Below are 22383 nucleotides of genomic sequence, written 5' to 3' on the forward strand. Positions count from 1 at the left end.
TGCAGCATTATTCATGGAACCCTTAACCTGGGGTCTGTGCATAGCGTTGTCGTAGTTGGTCCATGAGAGAAGCAAGGTTCCCTGTAAAGGATGTGGCAGCGGCCGTTGATGGATACATCAGATCGCATTGCTCGTGTGACTGGGGCTGATAGAGCTGCTCCAATGTTTGTTGTTCCGGTCGCTTCAAGTGCTCGGTGTAGTCATTCCTATGATCTGAGTCACTCAAGAAGTTCTTATGATCGATGGAAGCTTGCATGCGCTGGCAAAAGTCGATCCCTTGAGAGAGGTACAACGGTTGCAAATCTCTATTGTTATTGCATGTCTGATTGATCAGCCAAGATAACACGTCTGACGAGTCGATACTATCGTGTACACTCTTCTGACGGGCATCTAGTATGCTCTGATGCACCTCTAGTGGTGAGACAAAAATGACGGACTCCGTCGTTCCCAACTGTCGCAATCTCATAGCAGCTAACAGCGATAGTCAACACTTACTCACAGTGGAAAAGAGAGAGAGGCCGAAGAAGTGTAATAAATTTCATACCTTGAACTGTGTGGTCGTTTGTTTGATTTAAACCAAGAGTTAATGCTCCTTGAGCATCAGACGGCAGTTTGAGGTCGGTGCCCCGGATGTGTGCCTCAGAATAGATAAGGCAAAAGAGCAAAGAGCGACTCCTGACAACTCTTCAAGAGAGAGATGTAACCTCCCTGCTTCGTGTAAGGCCATAGAAACCTGATGAGCAATATAACATCCTCGAATAACAACAGCAACCACAAGTCAGTGGGTCGAAAAAGGTGCTTCATAGCCAACACAGACATCGGATCGATGTATATCCTGGGATCTCTCAGCAAGTGGTCAACTATGTCGAAATAACAGCGGCTGATTGTATGATAGCTTATAGCAATAGACAGTGGTGTTTCATTCGACGCATTCAACCCATTGATGTCGACTTCCTGACGTCCAGTCAGAAGTTGTACCCTTTTCAAATCCCTCTTCACCGCGATATGGAGCGCTGTCTCCCCGTCCATGTTAACGACATCCGTGATCTCGTTCAATGCAATCAAGTATCTGGCAGCTGCTACACACCCACGGTCAACAGCAACATAAAGAACTATCCCACCGTCGGACGTCCGCTCATGCAAAAGCTCAGGTGCAGCCTTTGAAATCAAAGCAGTCAAACCTTCGCTGTATCTTACAGCCTTATGCAAGACCGTCTCACCCCAGGTATCTTTCAGCGCAAGAAACTCCGTCCCATTCATAATAGCAAGCTGAACAAGATGCTCAGGATTCACAATATCACAACAAATGAACTTGAAAAGCTTGAGAGATGTAATCTTCGCACCTGCACGTAACACCAATTCGACCATATTGGGTCCTTCTGTATCTCTGAACTTAGCGAGCGTCCCATAAACAGCATACATCAAGGGTGCCTGTCCTCCACACAGAGTAGGTAAGCAGGGGTCAGCTCCATAGCGTAGTAAAATTCTTGCAGACCCGATCTGCCCCTCATATGCTGCATGAGATAACATGGGCACTCCATATAGCGTGTAGAAGTTGGTGTCCACACCTGCTTTGAGGTACATCTGGAGGATATCAAGTCGGCCTTGTTTGACGGCCCATGCCATGTTTTCTTCTGGGATATACTCTTGTTTATGAATGAATTTGTCAGATGAGAGTTTCTGGAGTTATCATATTGTAATATTTCTTAGGTGGGAGGGCGTCTCTCCTGGCCATTTCTCCTTCTATATGTCCCTTGAGAACTTGATAAATTGATATGCATGTTCTTGAGAGTTTGCTGGCGGATATGATATCCAACTCGTTGGTAATCATATAAATAAGCTCATTGGGGAGGCTTGTGAGGCATAAGGATAGTGGATTCATTACCATTATGGATAGAGTGATGTTGTCATGGATAATTGTAAGATATTTGCCAACAGGCTGGTGGATTCTAGAAGAGAAGGGGCGGCTGTAGGCAACTAAGACGTATATATTAAGGGTAGACCTTGTATGAGCACTGGAGGAAATTGGCTGATGTCAAGTATAACCAAAAGAATATTATACTAGAGATGACCGCTTATCCATGGCTTATAGCTTCAGTGAGCCGAACTCGTACAACACCTGGAAAGAGCCTCGAGTTCAATGTACAATGCTCGATTAAAGTCAGGCACCTTCATTGTTTATACCATAAAGGAGCCTTGTCAGAGACACCATTGAACACGAGACCCTTTGTTCGTGAATTCATTATCGACGTTTAATGCATTTACTCGAAGATGACAGCCATTTGTAGAAATAAAAATTGTACAAGGGCCAGTTCATGTCATAAAGACATTGTGCTGGCTCATTCAACCCAACCTAGACTATCAAAAGCCGTTAAACGTCACCGATATTGCTGCACTTGGTCCCAGAAGTGGAACCCAGAGATCATCCTGCAGCGGCACATCGACGGTCCAAGTACAGTTGGCGTGATCTTTGGTCTTCACTTCAGCCTTTCTTCATAACATACCTTAGCTGATTTGCGCATGGTACCACTCCACTCATCCACGGATTTTGATTATATCACTACGTTCTGAGCCTCATGATCTTACATATGTTACTATTATGTTAAATGCTATGATTCTATTTTCTGAATTTGCTTTTCATAGAAGTGTTGACACACAAAAATGCGACGAGAAATCGGAGCCCTAATCAACTCCACTGCGTGCACATCACTAAACCAAACTTCGTCTATAAATCATCTCTATGGCAGAGAACTACCGATTAGTGAAACTTTCCAAGATATTCAGCAATTCCACCATCAATCATGTGCCTATATGGCTTCCATATAATGTTTGTCGCCTGCCAGGACGTCTACATATACTTCACATACCTGACCCCCGCACTGAGCCAACGATCGACACCCGACAAGACGCCAACGAGTCATATAGCCATGTAGCACTCATACAACACAAGGCTGAACGCACCAACTCCCCGCCAAGCGGGCAAATACGAGGGATCTCCGCCACACCAGAAGGGTCCTGGGGCACGGGATATTCTTGGCGCAGATACGATGACAATGTCCGAGGTCCGGTGTGCTGGTGTATGTTCATGCGGTTCTTTAATGGAGTAGATGCTCCTGGGGAGGCAAGCCAAGCGTTTACTAGAGTTGCTTGGTGTATATATAGATGGGGGGAAGTATCTACTCCACATGAACTCTCCCAGTATTCATATCTGCTTCATAAAGGTCATATAAAAAATTCTAAGACAGTCATGGAGTCCCTCCAAGCACCCGTGACGTATGTCAACGCCAGCCTTGACTCCCTTCTTTTCGCGGACAAGGCGCAGTTCGGCTTCTCTATTGAAAACAGTCTCGTCTCTCGGGCAGAAAACTGTGATATTGGAGAAGGTATAGACCCTACTTTACCACCGTCACAACTAGTTGAACCGTCCTAACATAATTAGAATCCTGTGGACGAGGATGTTGCTCCAACCTCGCTACCTGTGTATGCCCTATCATACCACCATCTCTATAGCTTCAAGGTCCACCTTTTAACCTTGCAACTAGTGCGGGGATTTCTGCTGCCCCATGTCGAGCAAATGTGTCGATTCGTCTGACGGGACCTGTTGCCGGTCTGGAAATGCTAAATGCGGAAGTTCGGCTTGCTACGATACGGATTCCGAAATCTGCTGCGGGGAAAGTGGCTACCATTGTCCCAAGGATACGCAATGCTGTGGGACCAGATGTTGTTTTAGTGATGCGCATTGTGAGGATGGGACGTGTGTGAAGGGGAGCAGTGGGAATACTCTGAGGGTGAGAGGTGGGATGGTGAAGATGTGGACTATTGCACTTGGTTTGATGATATTGTTTGGAAATTAATTCATGAGCGCATGGTTTGAGTTTTATGATGTGTTGTAAATATTGTATTGTTGCTCTCTTCATGAGATAGTCTTCCCTTCATTCGATTGTATCTTTGTGTGGGTTTGAATGAGGTCAATTCTGATTTGTGTATGGAGTACTGAGCATCTGCGGCAATGCTGATCGAATGCGAGTTGAAGGTAGTATGTCCGTCGATGAGGGAGGCTTTGTAGAGGAAATCGCCCTGTTGATAAAACGGTTAATCCCAGCCCTGAAACCCAGCCAGAAACAGGTGTTCGAAAGACCTGTGTGCGCAAAGGGTGAGCACCACCGTGCGCAAGCAACAGGGAGCTGGTGGCAATTCGATTGCGCTGCGCAGGCTACACACACGCAGCGAAGTCCCTGGAAACAGCTCATGCTTGCTCAACCGTAGGATATCTTGCGACGTTGTGAACCCCCGAGTTTTGGTCCCTCATATTAGCCGCTGTGGGGCAACAAGAATATCAGGTCAATTGTTGGTTGGCCTCAATCACTATCAGCCGCTCCGTCCTCGCTAGGAATTTGTGAACTCGATCCGACATCGCTTTGACGCTGCGTATTCGAGCTTCGTCTTCTGCCCTGCGTGGAGCGTTCTGTCGAGGTGATTGCGCGCTCCCCGACGTATTTATCACCAGGCCATGGAGCTTGGCACACAGGGCACTTTTCCGCCTGTTGCATGCGGAAAAAGTTGCGAATGCAATGGTCGTGGAGTCGGCCGGCGCAGTCACGGTTACCACAACGTTGGCCCTGAGCAGTCAGCAGCTTTTTCCAACCAATATTCGACTAAGTCAAAACCCACCATCGTTATAATATCCCTACAGGCAGCACAGAACTTGATCTTGTCCATCCTCCGGCCATCTTCGTTCTCGTCATTGTACGTGGCCACCAACCATCCTCGTAGCTCCATCAACCCTCGCGGACTTAAACTGTAAAATCCCTTCCTACTCTTTTCAAGCCATCCCTCCTCCACAAGTTGCTTCAATACCGTTTCCGCTTGAGACATGCTTAGCGATTGTGCGGCCCCGCCTTGACTCTGCGTCGCATTACCCGACTCCCGACGACTTGCATCTCCGGACGATGCCTTGGCCAATTGTATAGCCTGCATACTGCTAACAACCATTGCCTCGGAACGTCTCGTATTATTCGTATCGAACATGGCATCAAGGATGCGCTTGATAAAGGAAATCTCGTCCGCGCTGTAAGTGGTCGCCAGTTGTGTCAAAGCGTCACTCGTGGTATTGACAAGGGCATACACCCGTTCTGGTGGCTGATTCCCCGACCCTTCGGGATCTACCTGCGACTGGCGGAGTGTACTTCTGATTTCCAAATCGAATGGTGATATGGCGGTATTCGCGGCGGCAATGTACGATGCGAGGTCGTCTTCGGTGACATCTTCTGCTGAGACCGGCTCACCCTCTGTTCGCTTAATATTAGTTCAATATCTCACCATGAATCACTAGAAAGGCTCAATAATATACCGTGCACAGAGAAGATAGCGGCCAGAACAGGCCTTGCCTCCGCAAAGGTCATGGTAGAGCGGGCCATAAAAGCCTGCAGAAATGCGCGGTTGCTATCGTCATAGCCATCACCATCACTACGACTCGCCATGTTCGCTATGTACAGTCCAACTAAGGAGAATATCGTTATGGCAGCGAGATCAGCAACGAGGGGTTTTGCGGGGGACAGCAGTGTAAAAGAGATGTTGAAACGCGGTCCACGCGCCTCCGCGTCGGTTGCCAAGACCAACATTTACTTCCAGATGGGGTAATGCCGAGAAGCTCTAAATTGACAGTCGTTATTGTTCACGTACTCTACAGATAAAAGCTTCAACTGAAGACAATTTGAATGCCATAAATCTCGCAACCAGGGCTTGATATCATAACAGTATAGGAAAAATTACAGTTGACAGAGGTCAATTCCCCAACGCCACATGCAGAACACAAAAAAACAAATCCACACCTAATATCTCCGCCTCGTCGGCTCCGGGCTGGGACTGCGACTAACACTGCGGGCGTCCCTGCCGCGCTCCTTCAGCCATTTCTTCGTGCTCAGGCGCAGTTCACGGTCGAGCTCATTGCTAGGGTCCTTTCGGTGAATGAAATTGCAGAATCCGCCACGCACACAGCCTTCGCCACTATTTAATCGACAGCATGCTTCTCGGAAATCCGTGACCGGCGATAGTTCACAATATATCGGTCGAGCTGCATACCAGCGGGAATTCAAAGCGTCACAGGCCTTTTGCGCATCTTCTTCGTACTTGAATCGGGCATAGACGTTGCCGATTAGATCTGGGGTAATTAGACGTCAGTAGCAGCTCCATGAGTTGAGTATTGGGGACTCCGACTTACGATCATTGTTGTTGTCACACACTACCAATTCCTCTATCTCTCCGTACTTGCACATTTCACACCATACATCCTCGTAGAAAGCATCGAAGTGGTTCTGGAGCTGGCTGGGGTTCATCTTGTTCTTCGGGTCGTACGCCGGGTTCTGGTACATGTTTGGCATCAGGATAGTCTGTGAGTACGAAGGCTTGACATGCTTCCGAGAACATCTGTCGCCGTGTCTGCATGCGCCGATCTTGTAGTAGAACGAACAGTTGACCTTGTCCTGTTCCGTACCGAAGATAGAGGCGAGATAGTTGGCCATTGTTACGAGGCGATGCGCGCGATCGGGTCTTTAAGCTAGGTGTAAAATTTCAAGAGGAACTTCTGGTCAGAATCGAAGGTAAAGGTGATAAAAGACCTGACGAGATTATGTCAGACAAGGTGATCGCGTACCGTGCGGAGATGTCTGGAGAGAGCTGTTCCTTGAAGATTCTGGATAGCTCGATCACGTGTGTATCTCCGGCTGACTAACGTTTCCGCCTCAGGTGGCAATCATGCTTCTCAGATTGATTGATGATTGTTAATCCAACGACAATATTTAATAATACTTTTTTAAAGTACAGATAGGCTCGGTCTCTCAAATAGCTGAAAAAACCGTACATATCTCTTTGAATTACAATTAGGGCTTCTACCAGCTGCTCAGTGGCGTCATAAAACGTTCTGTTCATGATCTCCCTTATGAAAAAAAGAAATAAAACAATAGACTGGATCTATGCGTGGCAGAAGTTGAATATTTTCTACATGACATTAGACATACTTTTCAATGAAAAAAAGTTAGGGTCTATTTTAAACTTCATTTATCCACTGAATATATTCTTCTTATATATAGGAGCAGTTGACCTTTTCTTTAGACATTCTCCCAACCCTTCTTGCTTCGGTTATATATAATAGTACAGTCGAAGAGGAGTTGAGGGTTTCATGGGCGTCTTTAACCATTCTTTGGTCCTTTATGTTGCTGTCAACAGCCCTACCATTCTTTATCCTGCTCGAAACATATACTAATCTCACAAGGCAGGTCTCCAGAAACGTTCATTCTGAATGACGTCTACATAATCGGCTGCATCGTCCAGTAAATGGAGTGTATATACGCCAGATTTCGTACATACCTCGGCAAAGATAATCGAGGCTTATACTGGAATATACTTAGCCTATTTAGCTCTAAGATTGGGCAACTTGAAAAAGGATTGCGCATGCGTTTAGGGAGACTGTCATTGGCGGGGCTAGTACTAGGGGCAGCCGATACAGGGCACATTGCCCGATTTATACGAGTTCATGATAGAGGCTTAGAGCTTAGAGCTTAGAGCTTTCCTTGGCAGGAGAAACAAAAAAAGTATAATCCCTTGGTGCTGTCTTACTTCGTCGTAATCATTTTATTCATTCTGCATAAACTAGCAGAATTAAAGAAATAAACTATTCCAGTCATGCTCTCCCGCAAACGCCAACGTCCAAGGCCCAGCGCGATAGCTTTCCGCATCCTCCTCTTCGCGACCCTGATCGTAATAATGGCCTACGGCGCCGTCACCCCACACCAAATGTACAAAGTCACAGCCGAATGCGTCCTAATCGGCATCGCGGGACTATCCATGGCCGTGCAGGTTTATATCACCTGGGCCATTTTTGCCTGTTGTCTGCCGTACACACCCTGGGTGGGTATTGCTCTTGACGGAGTTTGTGCATTGGGCTGGATAGGCGCTATTATCGTCCTCTCGTACTGGGATCGTGCGATTGTTTACATGCCGCGGGAGGGGGATCCGGGGGACTGGTTCACTTGTGCGAAGGCGCATACATGGGATAAAGTCCTGACGGACGATGGAATAGGCCTTTGGATTAATATTCTTTGGTGTGAGGTTGAGGTTGATGGGCGCGAGAGGCTGGTTGGGAACGGGGCTGCGCGCCAGCAGTTACATGCGCTTATAGGACTTGCTTCTGTTTCGCTTTTCTTTACGGGGTTGATTCTGTGGTGGACTAACAAGAGGCGTAATGATTATTTTTGACTACGTGAAGCCGTCTGACTACGATTGAGCTTCGTGATATGGGAGGCCATGGTAGCATTACTCGTCCATCAGCGCAGCTATTGTAGTCATACAGCTATAATGTGTATAAACTATCGGAGATATTACTTGGTTACTAACGTTACATACCATGAGTTCTGCCTTTTCTTGGTGAATTGTTGAGTTATCAAAGGCTTCTGTTGATGCAGAGAACTAATTGATCATGATGATATATGTCTATCCATTATAATAGCAAAGCATAGCAAGTAGCTTATATAGACACGACTAACTTCTTCGCACTAACACCTTCAGCCAACAAATCAATAGCCTCTTGTATACGCTCCAGCCCTTTCCCGACAATCTCTGACCGCGGCATATACTTTATCCAATCCTCTTCCATGGCTATAGTCAGCCATTGCCAGATGGCCTTTCCAACCTCGCTGTTACCTATGTCGGAGGCGAAGTTTGTGACAATTTGCACTCCTTTTGTTGACTTTTGCTCTGCACCTGGTATCACTGACGCCACCAACTTCCTCCCACCACACCTGTCGAGAATTTCGCACATAGCGTTCAAAGCCGAATCACTCGCAATGGCCCCATAAGCCCCAACCACCTCTTTACCACTCAGGTAAGTCGCAATATCATCAACGAGAGTCGGATCGCTCTGATCAAAACACACACTTGCTCCAAGCCCCTTGACCATCTCATGATTCCTCTTACTCGCCACACCAACAACCTCATAACCAGCGCGAGTAGCCATTTGCACACCACAAGCACCCACACTGCTACTAGCACCCCAAATCAAAAGTGCCTTCCCTCGAGGGGACCTTACACCATGGATAGAGGGCACTTCAAGCCCAAGAGTCTTCTCCGCAAACAAACAACTAGCAGCAGTATTGATCCCCAGCGGTAGCACAACGGCATCCTCATATGCCACCCCATTCGGGATTTTGGCAATGGAAGGCACCTTCAGAACGACATATTCTTGAAAGGCCGAATAACAGTACTTGCCGTCCTTCCTGTCCAATGGACTGGCTGCACCAATGACACGATCACCGGGGGTATACACTTCAGCCAAGGTGGGATGAACTTCCACGACCTCCCCCGCGACATCGCAGCCCAGAATTGCTGGGTAGTCGTTCAAAAGAACACCGAGTTTCTGGATGCCGACGTCGGCTGGATTCACGGCTACCGCTTTGGTTTTGATAACGAGTTCGTTGGCTGAGGGGGTGGTGTATGGTGCAACGTCTATGACGCTGTTGGGTGCTTGTTTGGCCATGAGCCATGATGCGCTGTTGTTGGGAGGCATGGCGGCTTGTTTAATTGGGATTGGATATGACGGCTGCATTATAGAGGACTGGGAAGCAGTGATGATTAACCATGAGCATAGTATCGAATGTCTAGACATAAACCCTAATTTATGAATGCCCATCGTGGAGTATATCTTGAGGGTTTAACAAGAGACCGGAGATAGCGGTGATAGGAATGAGCATCGGTATTATCGGATTTAGGGGATGCCCACCATCAAGTCAGATCTACATACTCGCTACTTGATTTGACGAGGTTATATTAGGACAGTGATTATAGTGGACGGTTGCTATTCTCTCACTTGTCTGACACGGAAGGAGCGTTTGGATTGTAAGGAACAAACAGCCTTGGGCCTTCTTCTTCAACCACCCTCTGCTCCCGGGGCTCCATCTCAACTGTCTCCACCTGCTTAAGTTTTCTATACTTCAAACCACTATCCCCCTTGGTGGCAAGAGCACGCAGAATTGCCGGGAAAGTCTTAGGGTTCGTAATCTCGAAGATATAGTCGATCATAAGATACCCCCAGTAATAACGACGTCCTGACTTGATTATATGCTGCATATCTCCAGAATCTCGGGTTCCCATCACTAGAAGTTTGATATCTCGCAGTCCATGGCATTGGGCGAGATCGGCCTCTCCAGAACCAGGAGAAAAAAATTCCTCAAGCTCAGATGGGTCGTTGGTCCACCCTTCTGGCATGTTCTTAGCCTGGGCGCTGGTCAGGCTCGGTTTTGTAGTTCTACGGTGTTCACTATGACTTACAGGTATTCCCATGGTGGACAGGCAGAAATATCCCTAGGCTGTCTACCTAAGGCGTTGCTCGTAGAGGATAGTGGAGGTGTTGAGAGATCGCCTGTAGCTTTGTTCCCAGTAACTCAGATTGGCAGTACAAGTGTAGGATTTTGATCAGGTCAAAGAGGGGTAGAATATGAATCTTAAACAAGAAGCTCTCGATTGTAGCATTTATAAAGAGATATTTACTTACCTTATTTTTATTAACTGAAGACAGTTTGTTGGCGTCATTCAATAGATTGACGTAGTGACTACCCCCGCATAAGAGTTAATATCTAATCTACGTAATATCTCCGTATGCATGACAATAACAGGCGGAAGTGAACAATGTATGTATATATTCCTTAAATGAATTACTGCAAATCTTTTCACCGCACAAATTCACCTAGAAGTATTCATCTGCCGCCCCCTCCTAGTAAAATCTCCCTCAAATCCCCAAGTCCCCATTCCTTCTCTGCAACTGTAAGGAACAGACCTTACAAGGCCTAGGGACTATATATATCGGTACTAGGGAATGCTGTTTGAGGGAACAATCAAAAATTGTGTTCATTCTACCCTGTTGGCTAGCGTATCCTAGAAGCGCTATCCCTAACAGCAACCATGTCGTCAATCTCCGAGACACATGAGGTAATAAGCTCAGCAACACAGTTTGCCACAGGTTTTATGGTTCAGGCACATGTTTTGACTTGATATACGAAACGTAATCATATCGGGAGCTTGTGTATACGGACAATCAGGAACTATCTTGTGGGCGAATGCATATCTGCAAGTCACACTTCGGCCTAAGACGAAGGCCCCTTACATTGAACTCGTGGACTGGGGAGGAAAGGTGATTAGAGCAACGGAAACTGTTTTCCTACCTGAATATCGGCCTGAGTTAAGCAGGTTGGAACAGCGTGGAGTCTATTCATGTTAATACTGAGCTCGCAAACATTCACCTTAGATGGATTAGAACCAAATCTCCAGGTGCTGAATTCGAAAATGGGGTGGAACTCCTCTCGTGCAGTGCAGACTACACCCTACAATTCCATTTGGCGATTGATACGTCTATATCCGGTATCGGTGGAGTGCTATTTCAGCTGGTTGATACTCCCGCTGGCGCGGAGGCTGGCCCCGCTACCAGAGTTAAAGAGAGGATTCCCATGTTTCTATCCTTTCGCTTGAACAATGCGGAAACAACATACTCAAACCCGGAAAGAGAATGTCTCGCAGTCGTCCGATGTTTGGCGGACGTACAATGGATTGTTGCAGGCAGCGAATATGTCCACTATTATATACACTGATCACATCGCGCTGAAGTCCATCCTGATTAATGGTTCAAATAACCAACGAATGCAGCAATGGGAGAACCGTCTGGGGGAATACGATGAAGAAACTCATTGACCAACATCACCGTCAGTTCACAAACGCCCTTTCGCTGTCAATGTCGTGGGAGGATGACAACACAAATGCCCTTAAAGACATTGATAATTTCCAGGCGATACTCCGTCTCTTCAACTACCCAAAGGAGGAAGAATATGTGATCCTAGTCGACACAGATAAGCCTGGTTGAAGCCAGACTTTTCTCTTCAACCAAACACCATCCGTACGCCAAAGTTTGTGGTTGAAACTGGATGGAGCGAAGCGTGGAGTGGACTACAAGATGATATGAGCCTATTACTTATAGGCGGAGCTAGGGATGTTGTTAGGGTGCTATTGTTGAAGTGGCAAAAGGTTGATAACTCGAACAGGGTCCGAGGCAAGCAGAGCTCTATGGTGTGGATCATGCCGGGGATCACCGAACAGCTCAACTGCCGCACGTTTAAGACTATGACTATGAAATCATATCGCCGGCCTTTGAACAACGATAAAATAAGCCGACTCTAGTATTATGGTTTCCAGGTGCCCTTGTTCGCCGGCGAGGATATGACTGAAAAGGTTAATAGTTTTATTGAATCGCTACACCTGCTTAAGGATGAACTTAACATAGTGATTAGAAGAGTTACTTAATATAATAATAATGTAGGTAATTGTGATAATGATTATAGATTATATGCCGAAGTTATTTTTCGGAGGAACAAACTTGATATGGTATTAGAGTATAAGCTTTTTTCCTGGCCCTATCACTGCCTTGATTTACCCCTAACGATAAGTACGTGATTGTGAAAGGTGGTAAGATATGCTGCCTAAGTACGTGAAGGTGGTCATGACTGGGGAGTTTTACCTGCTGTAATACCGCTCGCCGATCCATGGCGATCTTAGGGCTCAACTAGAAGGACTTGAAGTTCAATTGAGTGTTTAATTTTGTGTTGTGACTATGTAAGGTATCAGTTACTTTTGGTACATGGAAATATGAAAAGTAGGGACGATTCAAGACGATTGAGATTGTTCAACATGCAGAGCATAAAGTACATCATTTCTTCTAATGACTAGAGACATGCCAGGGTCCAAAGCAACCGTTCATAAAGTCGCTGCAAAGTATATCCTTGCTTAGGAACAGAGTAAATTAACATAAATATCTTTTTGGGTATCATTGTTTCGTGGTTTGCCATATAATATTTTCCGGCAAAAAGGACGTCTCCGCAAACCGAGCAGTGTCACACCATATATCATAATGGAAGTGATTACTCTCCGCAACCGCGTGGTTGCGGTCCGGACAAGTCTGGTGACATTTAACTATCATAATCAGATTCCACGGGGATGCATGGGATCGGTGTGACCTGTGAGACGATATTCCTCGAGAATCCAAGTTGCTATTGGACGTTTGTGAAGGAGAAAGGAGACTGATAAGTCGACTTCAGGTCAACTTCGGGCGCTTGGGATTCGGCATTCCAAATCCTCCACGCATGCGCTTCTTCTCCATTGCCTCCATTTCCTGCTTCATGATTCTCTCCTGCTCACTCATCTTCTTGGGAGCTTCCATCACGGGGCCCTTCTTCCCGGCAAGTGGGTTCTTCTTCGCTGCAGCAGCAAACACATTCTTTGGTTTCTTGTCACCCAATGACATCGACAGCTTAACTGCCGGCTTTGGCGCATCCTGAGCAGGAGCAGGAGCAGCAGCCGGGGCCGGGGCCGGGGTCGGGGCTGAGTCCGGAGATGCAGAAGCAGCGGCAGGCTCCGGCGTCGCCGAGGAAGCGGCGTTATCCTTTTCCTCGGGAGACTGTGGTTTCGGCGATTCGGTCTTCGAGTCGCCATTCGCCTTCGAACCAAAGCCAATATTAAGTTTGACTTTCTCGCCCTCCTTCCTCTGCAAATTCCTCGCTTCAGGGTCTATTTCTTCCTCCTTGTCCGCATTCTGTCTCGCGCGCTCAACCTGCTCCAAAATCTGTCGTTGCTCCCTCTCCTCATCACCACGATCCTGACGCTCTTTCTTCATAAGCGCCTCTCTCCGCCTCATCGCCTCCGGACTCCGGTCGATATACGCAATAAAAAGACCCTTCTCCGTCTCCTCAACGCGACACAGCCCTTCCCGTCCCAGATAAGCCACAAACTGTGTAAGGCTCTTCCATTTCGTAGCGTTTAAATGTATGTGCTATACGCATCCATTAGCCCCATCCAACACGAACCGCAGGTTAGAGAATAAAAGAAACTCACCGTCTTATCCGCAACTATAGTCTGGTAAAATATGTTCGCATGGATAGCTTTTTCTTGGTGAGACGTCCTCAACTGAGTAAGGAAGTTATTCAAAAACTCCTTGCTGTACTCCTCGATATATTTTCTCGGATCCTCGCCAACTAAAAGTGCGTTTCTCACGTGGCTTTCGCTCTGGGTGTGACTGTATTTCAGAAATTGATGATTAGTATACTGGGGGCAATGCGAGAAGAGGCGATGTTTCACTTACCATTTAAATCCGTTCTCATCTCGACATTGCTTCTCGCACATCTGACAGTACCATCGGAGTCGCTGAAGTCCTTTCTGTGTTTGGTTAGTACGTTTTCATTATTGGATGATTGCTGTGGGTTACATGGGACGTACGGATTTGATCTTGTTGCTGATGGCTTTTGTGCTTCCTGCTTCTGCGCGCGGCATTTTGGGTGATTTTGTGTAGCGTAGGTCTGTAAATAAACTGCGATTCTTAAGGGAGATACAGTGAGAGCTCTACGGCTCAGGTGAAATGCGTGTGTATCAACTGTTCGTTCAGTCTTTCTTGGCCGTATAATTTAGTATCGTGGGAAAGTCGCGACAGCGGAGACAGGCTGAGGCGGAAATAAGATAAGCATCCTTATCCTGGTCACGTGGTGTTCTAGAAAGGTCGCTATCCCGATTGGGTTAGTTCAGATCTGGTTCAATACGCGCCTCATGCCGGGGAGATTAAAGACCTACTCCTGTGGTAGGGTGCCTAAAGATCGCGTGTGGAACTGTCAGAACCACTGTGGCAAGAGTATCACCGCCCGTCTGAGGTCGTATTGTAATTTTGTATATAGCCGGCAAAATTCGTAGAGGGAAACGACATACGAACACTCCCACAGGGATCAGCACGATCTTTTCGCACTCTGCCATAGTAACTCGCAGGAGATACAAAGGACCTAGTTGGGTATGGATCTGGTAGTGGCGGAACAGTTCGATTACAGTAATCTTGGGTTAAAAAAAAAATAGTCATGTTTAGTACTATACCTAGGAATGCCGACCAGACTCCACCTATCCTACCGCATCCTGAAGGGTTGCTTTTCTAATCAAGGACGCCATCACGTAGAATACAATAACCATCTGTGAAAAGACCAAGTATGATGTTCAACAAAGCTCCAACGCATTGGACAAGCACATGGGGAAAACATTTTCGTGTTGAATTCAACCCTGTTTGACATAAGACAAAGTGCTGAATTCATATACTAATTCTATTAAGGACAATCACATGGAATATTCATGGATTGCAGAGGGCCCATTCTCATTATACTCCACACGGGTCATGAACCCCTTACTGAGACCTTGATCAATAACGAAAACAACCTTAGAAGCAACTTGGGCTCCTAGGAATACCGCTTCCTCCATACCATGACCGCCACTGGGCGCACCTGGGCCACCAGGCCCAGCGTTGGGCCCGTTGTTCATTCCTGCAGACCCGCTGGTCCCAGGAACGTTGGAATTGCCGTGCTCCTTCCACTCCGGGAAGTACTCTGGGGGCTTCAGGGTCTTGACGGAGGTTGGGGTCTGAGAATGGCCAGTTGAGCGATAGTGGGAAGCCATCGAAGGATCCATTGATGGGGTTCCTGGCATATTTCCAGCCGTCGGGTTGTTCGAATGTGTTGCAGCAACAAGAAGGGGGTTCACTCCGTGGCCAGGGGTATTAAAAGGTCCGGTTTGACCAGGTGCGGGAGTGTTGGTACCTCCCGTCGGCATGGGGGTGGAGAAATTGGAGGGGAGCTCAGAAGTGAAAATGGTGGCAGATGGCGAGAGAACATACTTTTGTGTGATGGTGTTAAGCAGAGCTTGGGTGAATCCTACATCCGTTGATTAGCGAATCTAGCCATACGAGGTGACAAAACAAGGTACATACCCTTGATCTTACTGCCGTTACCAACAACGACCAACGAATCCCAGAGTTCGCTGCGCTTGCTGGCGTCTGGTACAGAAAGGATAGTATGGTGGATTTGTGTTGCAATATCTTCAAGGATATTGCTGGTTAAACGTTCCCCGGTTTTTTGCTTTGGAGTGGCAGACAGGAAACGCTCAACGCCGACTTCGATCTCTCGTGTCTGGCGGATATATCGTGGAGGAGCGTTGGGCGCGTCTTTTTCCGGCTCCAATCGCGCGTATTCCTCGTATTGGAATGAGGCCTTCTCTTTCTTGGAGTTGGGAAGACGAATAGGCTTCCCACTTTGGTCAACCGAGCCCTTTTTGGAACTCGACTTCTCCGCTTTCTCTTTTTCTCTGTTTGCTAGGAACTCGCTGGTGTTGCCGCTGACAATAGCTGCAACATCCAGCACGCCCTCATCTTCATCTTCTCCATTGGTGCCTTCCGGGCCAGTTTGAGTGCCTTCACCAGGGCCGCGGGGAACGGCATCATTGGGACCTCCGTCTTGTCCTCCCGTAGAAGCTGCAGCGGCAGGGTTAGGGTTCTGTCGTGCGGTGGCAGCGGTGCCAGGCAAGGGCGTTCCAGCAGGTAGAATTTCGGTAATGTTACTCCTCTTCAACTGCTCGCACATCTCTCTTGTGAAACCCTTCGACCCCAGCAGCTCTTGAAGTCTGTCTGTCATGTAATCTCCACCACAACCTTCCAGGGCAATCCCTCGTCCATGCTCATTGACAAGGAAATCCGTGACGGCGGTGACATCCACTTTCCCTTTGCCAACGTCGACAACCGCCGCAGTCGAGGTACCGTATCCATAGCAGATGGCGAGAGCGGAATCCATCATGCAAAAGGCGGGCGTCTTGAACTTCTCAAACACAAACTGTGTGATCGCCTCGCGGTCGCGTGCTGACCAGGCCGGTTGGGAGATAAGCATAATCGGCGTGTGAAATGGGGGGCTGAGGGTATTGTGAACATGTGTTAGGAGAGCAAAGAAACACGGCCAGTCGACAATGTGCCCATTCTCGAGGGGGTAGATAGCCCCCTCATCCGATGTAATGTCCTCCTCGTAGAAGATCTGCTGGGCCTCCTTTTTCGTCTCCCCGTTGGTATCCTGGCCCTCGGCAGGATCTTTCTTGTCCTCTTGTTCTCCATTCTCGGGCTTGGGGGCGGCCTCATTGTTGCCTGTGGCTTCTGGAGCGGAGGTTTCCGCATCTTTCATCTCCACATCCTCCTTGGGCGCGCTTGTCCCATTGCTAGGTTTCCCATCCTGTCGTCGCTCGCGGATCTTGTATGGTTCAAATTCACCCTTCTTTTCGGCAGGGAACATCCGCGTGGGAAAGCGATAGCGAGCGGGTGTGAATGATTCGGGAAGACCCAGTTGCGCCAGGGTCACCTGCGAGCCTGGCGCGATTATCTAGAGGGACGGGATTAGTACCAGGTGATACCGGATCCCGGGACCACAGTGAATGGCGGGTGACGTACCAAAATGTGTTCATCTTTGAAAGGCGGCATGGTGGACGATGAAGCTTGGGGAATCGTCGCAATGCTTTCGCGGCCTCAGGATGCTCCGCGGTGTTTGCAGCCGGCGACACTTTGCGCGCGGGAGGTTGGGCTGCTTCCCGTTTGGGCTAAGCGCGCCCGTCACGTCTGTGCTTCCACTTAAAGAGACAACTCAATCTACCATTGCTACTGTATAACACAAAGGACGACAATGCATACAATGTGCCTATTGATAGGATTATTGCATGTCGGGCCCTAAAATGATCATGCCTCACTATCACGGATTTCTTTATCTACCACAAATATGAAAGGTACAGTGATATCGTAAATTTACAACCCATACACCATTAGTATTACATACGTCCAAGTATTCATGAACTGAATGGCGAAACTCGAGAAATCAATGCAACTATACTTATGGAAGAGAAGAACTAAAAGACCAACCAACCCGTTCAGAAACCATGGTTTCAATCCCAGACAACCTAAACTCCAAGATTTCTCATCCGAAAGGCAAAACTCCGAACCCATTCCCTCTATGACCAGCAAGAGTCAAACACATTTCATATTCATGTCCAACCCAGACATTTACTCCGGGGCAGCGTGATACTTCTCCGTAGCAGAGCGAAACAGCTCCTGTTGCTGTCGTAACAGCTCCTCTTCCGACAGTCCACTCTGCTCCATCTTGCTTTGTTTCTTTTCTCGCGACTATAATGCAATACATCCGTTAGCAGGTCCGTTCCACTAGAGACAGCAGATGGTGATACAACCCACCTTTAACTGCTCCTTATGCTCCTCTGCCACAGCAAGGACATCCGGGATATAATCGCCAAAACCAAGATCACGCAGAGCCCGCTCTACATGCTCACAGGCGATTGTTTTCTTGGCCTCTTTCTCGCTGATGTCATTGGCTTCGGAGGAGATCAAGGTGATGAATTCGACGCAGCATTCCATAAGGAGATCGCGAGCATCTTTGGAAAAGGTCTGGCCGGAAGAAGGAGGTAGAATTTCGGTGATAATTTTTTGGACCGTCGCTAAACAATCGCGATCAGTTAGGATGGGGTGCGTGGGCAGTAGGTACGTCGAGACGTTGCGTCGCCATCCTCAAGCGACAAGGTACGCGTAGTCGCGACATGGAGCATAACAACACTCGGGCGAGGAGCGTGAAATAATCAAAACTGAGTGACTCGGATGCATACCTTTAGGAAGCGACAGGTCATCGTTCGCTGTAGTAGATCGGCAGTCAGCACTATTCGGACAGCATGCGCCAAGACTCAGGAACACAATACTTACAACTGAACTCGCGATCTGACATGATGTCCTTCGTTTAAGTAAGATGGTTGGAAAGGAAACACGCTCGCACACACAAAAAAGACGTCGTCAAGGTGAAGGATCACTTTTTTTTCCCAATGCGCGGGGACTATACTTACAATAAATAGTAGCGTCGATCGAATGCCAGACACGGACTGCGTCGGCACGGAACAACCAGTGGGTACTGGCGGCAGAATCCTACCGCTTTGGGGACTACTTCTTGGCTCTGCAGCTTTTTTTTTCCCTCTTCTTTTCCACACACGCTTTTTCCCACAACAATGGGAAGCGAGAATGTCCTTGTGATGTTGAGGAATTCCAGAGTTTCAAACTCCAGCTGTGTGCAGCACTAACATAAATGGTATGTTTATTTGCTTTCCTCCATTCCTTCTACTACAATGATGAACCACGTTGTCGCCCCTATCATACCTTTCATGGTGACGTACACTGTCCAAGCCAAACGGACTACTGAAAATTATTTACCTTCCTTTATTGTGTCGTGAAGAAATTTTGTGACCTTCACTAACAGTCCTGAAGTAATTTAGTAATTTCTATGGCTTATAAGTCGGACCACCTTGCGATGAACCTGCTATGACAAGGTAAGCTTCAAGCTTTTTTCTCATATCCACAACTTTGTATGATGAACAAATACACATTCCATGCTAAGTATGAAGGTGCTCTGCATCTAATGCTTATGAAAATGTACCTGCTTTTCATCTTTCGGCTGATTACTACCCCCCTTGGCTATTCTATGTCTATCATCCTGTCATATGGCGGTTTGTGCTAACTGTCTGTCAAGCTGATAGTTTGTAATTTACGCCTGGAAGGCTTCAAGAGCCTTGTCGTTCCATCTGGTTGGGTCAGCTTTGCCGTAGGATAAAGGGTCGTAGAAACTTACGATAGAAATTTACCGGACAATTCCTTGGGGCCATCAAGCACCAACTTGGCCATGACATGACCGGGCTGTTCGGGCTTGAGGAGTTTTCCCTCCTTGTGGACCGTAGTAAACTTGGAATGGACCTGAGGTTCCAGCGTCGTAGCATGGTCTTCTCTCAGCTCCCGCTGCATCTCGGTGTCAACCATTCCGGGCCGAATAGAGATCGTCGTAACGTCGGGCTCTTCCTCGCCCAAGCTAAGCGCAAGGTGGTTCATCGCTGCCTTAGTTGCGCCATACAGACCCCAACCTCGGTAAGCCGACACGGCAGCACCGGAAGAAGTGAAGACAAGCTTGCCCTTCGTCTCGCGAAGCGCGGGAAGACCAGCTTTGATCTGCCCAACACATTAATGTCCATCCACCTTGAAACGCTGCTCGGGACTTTGAACTCACAAAGGCAACGAAGCTGATGAAGTTTACGTCGAATCCGTGCTTCCACTGCTCAGGATCGGCTTGGGCAATCTTGCCGACTTGTCCCAGCACACCATGGTTCAGAACCATTCCGTCCAGACGGCCGAACGACTTGAGGGCTAGGTCGACGGCCTTCTGGCCGATGGACAGATCGGCGAGATCGCCATTGAGCACCTCCACCTGTTTGTTGTATTGCTCCTTAAGCTTTTGGAGGGGCTCAACACTGCGAGCTATCACGACGACGTTGTGCGATTGAGGGGAGGTGAGGAGGTACTTTGCGATTGCGAGACCGATACCTACAGTAAATATTTGTTAATAAAGCGGGTATTGATAGTTCTGATGTAGGTTTACTGACCTCTCGAGGCACCGGTGACAATAATTGTTTTGGCAGACATTTTCTGAGGTCGAGTTTATGAGAACAGGCTATAGAATGAGGGAGGGGAGGAGTTGTTTGGTTAGGATTGACTTCGAAGGGACCGAGGCCGAAGATGTGGAAAGCAACGAGCTCCCATTGGCGGTGATGTAATTTCTGCACGAAATGAGGGGCTGATACCTCAGGCACCGACCACCATGTGGGGTCCTGCATCGATAAGCAACTCTATGGATCAATGTTGCTATCTTCCCTATCTTTCCAATCGTGGAATTCAATTACTATCTCCACCTCGTCGAAAGAAGAGATCAACCAAGGCCATTCTCAGGAGTCAGATCAAAACTCATAATGTTCAAGGTCCGGACAAGCACAACAGCTCTAACTTGAGTATCGTACAAATGCTCTCATCGAGCGGCCCACGCTTCTTCAATCGCGGACAAAAACTGATCAGCGATGAGAAAGCCTTTCTGCTTCAGCGTGCTAATAAAATCCACTATGCGTCTCCGTTCAGACTTGTATCTCCTCGTCATGCTGACTGTATACAGAGTCGGGGCGTAGAAGATAGCCTCGAGGTATGAATTTTGAAGACCATTTTCTGCATGTTGCAGAGCATTCGTCGCTTGCTCATAACTCATTTGGTGTGTCATTACTGGCAGTTCACAATTTAGAGAAATCCATGCTGAATCGCAAAACATCAGCGAAATATCGACATTGGTGCAGTGATAAAACGCCAACATGACGTTCGTAAGATTCCTGCCATTTTCGCTAGTGTACCAAAGCAGAGAGGCAATGATATCCCGTTGGAATCGGGACGCAATGCAGGTCAATTCTATCCCCTGGTATTCATGTTCAGATAATCCCCTAGGGGATTTGCCGTTTGGGGGATCCAACTGCAGACACAACTCTTTACTTTTGGTTTTCCAATCTGCCGTCCTGCAATCTGTCAGTCTCGCTCTCGTACAGATCCTAAGAAGGATATACTGCTTACAACCACTGTAACCTAGCCCACATCTCAAGGTCCTCGCAGAAATAGTCCAGGAGCTGTTCATCAGACAATGCTGATGTATCCTGCCCATGCGAAGGCAGATGATCCACCCTCGAACCTAAATCGTGCGAACGAAATGATAGCGCAAATTCGAGGTCTTGCTCTAGGCAAAGAGCCCTCAAGGCATTCATTATACGGGCTAGTCTATGCATTGACCTCAAGAGAGGTGTCATTGGTACGGAAGATTTATCATTTCGCCAAACGAAGGCATGCAACTGGCAAACCCACTCACACCATGATCTGCCTGAGATGTCATCCAGGATCTAGGGTTTGTAAGCTAAGGATCGTAAATTTCTATACTATGTGCAGCCGAGTATTCATTACCTGAACGAAACTTAGCAGAAGAGCACAGGCTAAAAGGACATCCGGTTTGCTATCACTGGCCACCTCTTTGATGCCGAGTGCAACCGACTTCTTTAGTTGGTGCCATTGACTAACTAGGTTTCTTTTCTCGTTCTTCGAGAATGTCAGCAAGTTCGGGTTACAAGAGGCGTAGAAACCCCCCAACAGCGAGACTGTATCTTGGAGTATCTTGTTCTCCTGGATCATTGACGTCATTGTATTGAGAGAAAACACAGTAAGGAGTGTTGGCGAGAGCCCAAGAGCAAAGAAGAATGCATTGGTATAGTGCCCAGACCTGTCCGTGGATAGTGGCTTGCATGGACGTGGGTCAAGGGAAGGATAACTTTGGACAATGGACAACGTGGATCCCGACGTGAATGGCGAGGCACACTCCACTCCCTTTCGCTTGCAGGTGAGGCATGGCCGATATCCGTCACACTAAGTGGATCAGCGTGAATGTGAGGGTCAGAGGGTATGGATACTTTTGCCTACTTTGATATGATCTCTCCGGCAGCGTTGGCACCGGTGACCGAGACGGCGGCTATCATGGGCACCACAGGGCATTATACCGAAATCGACAACTACGAACCGCCATCCAGTGGTCAGTTTACCTGTTTTCGACGAGTCGTTCGGAAAGA

The 22383-nt window shown here is 47.7% G+C and overlaps 10 protein-coding genes across 10 annotated transcripts; 1 reads left to right on the forward strand and 9 right to left on the reverse strand.

Annotated features, from left to right (window-relative positions):
- Nucleotides 1-639: 639 nt before the first annotated feature.
- Nucleotides 640-1626, reverse strand: AO090120000032 (ankyrin repeat domain-containing protein; the record flags this gene model as incomplete). The annotated part of the gene is made up of 2 exons (XM_023237579.1): nucleotides 640-1387; nucleotides 1421-1626. 2 exons carry the CDS (start codon nucleotides 1624-1626, stop codon nucleotides 640-642), a joined length of 954 nt encoding a protein of 317 aa, XP_023092398.1.
- A 2732-nt stretch (nucleotides 1627-4358) lies between these two features.
- AO090120000033 (non-structural maintenance of chromosomes element 1 family protein) lies at nucleotides 4359-5480 on the reverse strand (the record flags this gene model as incomplete). Its single annotated transcript, XM_001823752.3, has 3 exons — nucleotides 4359-4619; nucleotides 4672-5288; nucleotides 5351-5480. The coding sequence occupies 3 exons, from the start codon at nucleotides 5478-5480 to the stop codon at nucleotides 4359-4361; spliced, it is 1008 nt and encodes a 335-aa protein (XP_001823804.1).
- Nucleotides 5481-5831: 351 nt separating this feature from the next.
- Nucleotides 5832-6521, reverse strand: AO090120000034 (zinc finger CCCH domain-containing RNA-binding protein; the record flags this gene model as incomplete). The annotated part of the gene is made up of 2 exons (XM_001823753.3): nucleotides 5832-6160; nucleotides 6221-6521. 2 exons carry the CDS (start codon nucleotides 6519-6521, stop codon nucleotides 5832-5834), a joined length of 630 nt encoding a protein of 209 aa, XP_001823805.1.
- A 1159-nt stretch (nucleotides 6522-7680) lies between these two features.
- On the forward strand, nucleotides 7681-8253 carry AO090120000036 (uncharacterized protein; the record flags this gene model as incomplete). The annotated part of the gene is made up of 1 exon (XM_001823754.3): nucleotides 7681-8253. The coding sequence occupies one exon, from the start codon at nucleotides 7681-7683 to the stop codon at nucleotides 8251-8253; it is 573 nt and encodes a 190-aa protein (XP_001823806.3).
- Nucleotides 8254-8521: 268 nt separating this feature from the next.
- On the reverse strand, nucleotides 8522-9598 carry AO090120000037 (zinc-binding alcohol dehydrogenase family protein; the record flags this gene model as incomplete). Its single annotated transcript, XM_001823755.3, has 1 exon — nucleotides 8522-9598. The coding sequence occupies one exon, from the start codon at nucleotides 9596-9598 to the stop codon at nucleotides 8522-8524; it is 1077 nt and encodes a 358-aa protein (XP_001823807.3).
- Nucleotides 9599-9855: 257 nt separating this feature from the next.
- Nucleotides 9856-10332, reverse strand: AO090120000038 (uncharacterized protein; the record flags this gene model as incomplete). Its single annotated transcript, XM_023237581.1, has 1 exon — nucleotides 9856-10332. The coding sequence occupies one exon, from the start codon at nucleotides 10330-10332 to the stop codon at nucleotides 9856-9858; it is 477 nt and encodes a 158-aa protein (XP_023092399.1).
- A 2794-nt stretch (nucleotides 10333-13126) lies between these two features.
- On the reverse strand, nucleotides 13127-14358 carry AO090120000039 (putative C2H2 finger domain protein (Kin17); the record flags this gene model as incomplete). The annotated part of the gene is made up of 4 exons (XM_001823757.3): nucleotides 13127-13861; nucleotides 13924-14104; nucleotides 14171-14244; nucleotides 14305-14358. 4 exons carry the CDS (start codon nucleotides 14356-14358, stop codon nucleotides 13127-13129), a joined length of 1044 nt encoding a protein of 347 aa, XP_001823809.1.
- Nucleotides 14359-15177: 819 nt separating this feature from the next.
- On the reverse strand, nucleotides 15178-17350 carry AO090120000040 (putative chromatin remodeling complex subunit (Arp9); the record flags this gene model as incomplete). Its single annotated transcript, XM_023237582.1, has 3 exons — nucleotides 15178-15767; nucleotides 15824-17252; nucleotides 17321-17350. The coding sequence occupies 3 exons, from the start codon at nucleotides 17348-17350 to the stop codon at nucleotides 15178-15180; spliced, it is 2049 nt and encodes a 682-aa protein (XP_023092400.1).
- A 573-nt stretch (nucleotides 17351-17923) lies between these two features.
- Nucleotides 17924-18650, reverse strand: nctB (negative cofactor 2 transcription regulator complex subunit NCB2; the record flags this gene model as incomplete). The annotated part of the gene is made up of 4 exons (XM_001823759.3): nucleotides 17924-18043; nucleotides 18110-18369; nucleotides 18535-18561; nucleotides 18629-18650. 4 exons carry the CDS (start codon nucleotides 18648-18650, stop codon nucleotides 17924-17926), a joined length of 429 nt encoding a protein of 142 aa, XP_001823811.1.
- Nucleotides 18651-19457: 807 nt separating this feature from the next.
- On the reverse strand, nucleotides 19458-20383 carry AO090120000042 (SDR family oxidoreductase; the record flags this gene model as incomplete). Its single annotated transcript, XM_001823760.3, has 4 exons — nucleotides 19458-19494; nucleotides 19542-19912; nucleotides 19971-20284; nucleotides 20344-20383. 4 exons carry the CDS (start codon nucleotides 20381-20383, stop codon nucleotides 19458-19460), a joined length of 762 nt encoding a protein of 253 aa, XP_001823812.1.
- Nucleotides 20384-22383: the final 2000 nt, after the last annotated feature.

Source organism: Aspergillus oryzae, chromosome 5, assembly GCF_000184455.2.
Source record: "Aspergillus oryzae RIB40 DNA, chromosome 5".
NCBI lineage: Eukaryota > Fungi > Ascomycota > Eurotiomycetes > Eurotiales > Aspergillaceae > Aspergillus > Aspergillus oryzae.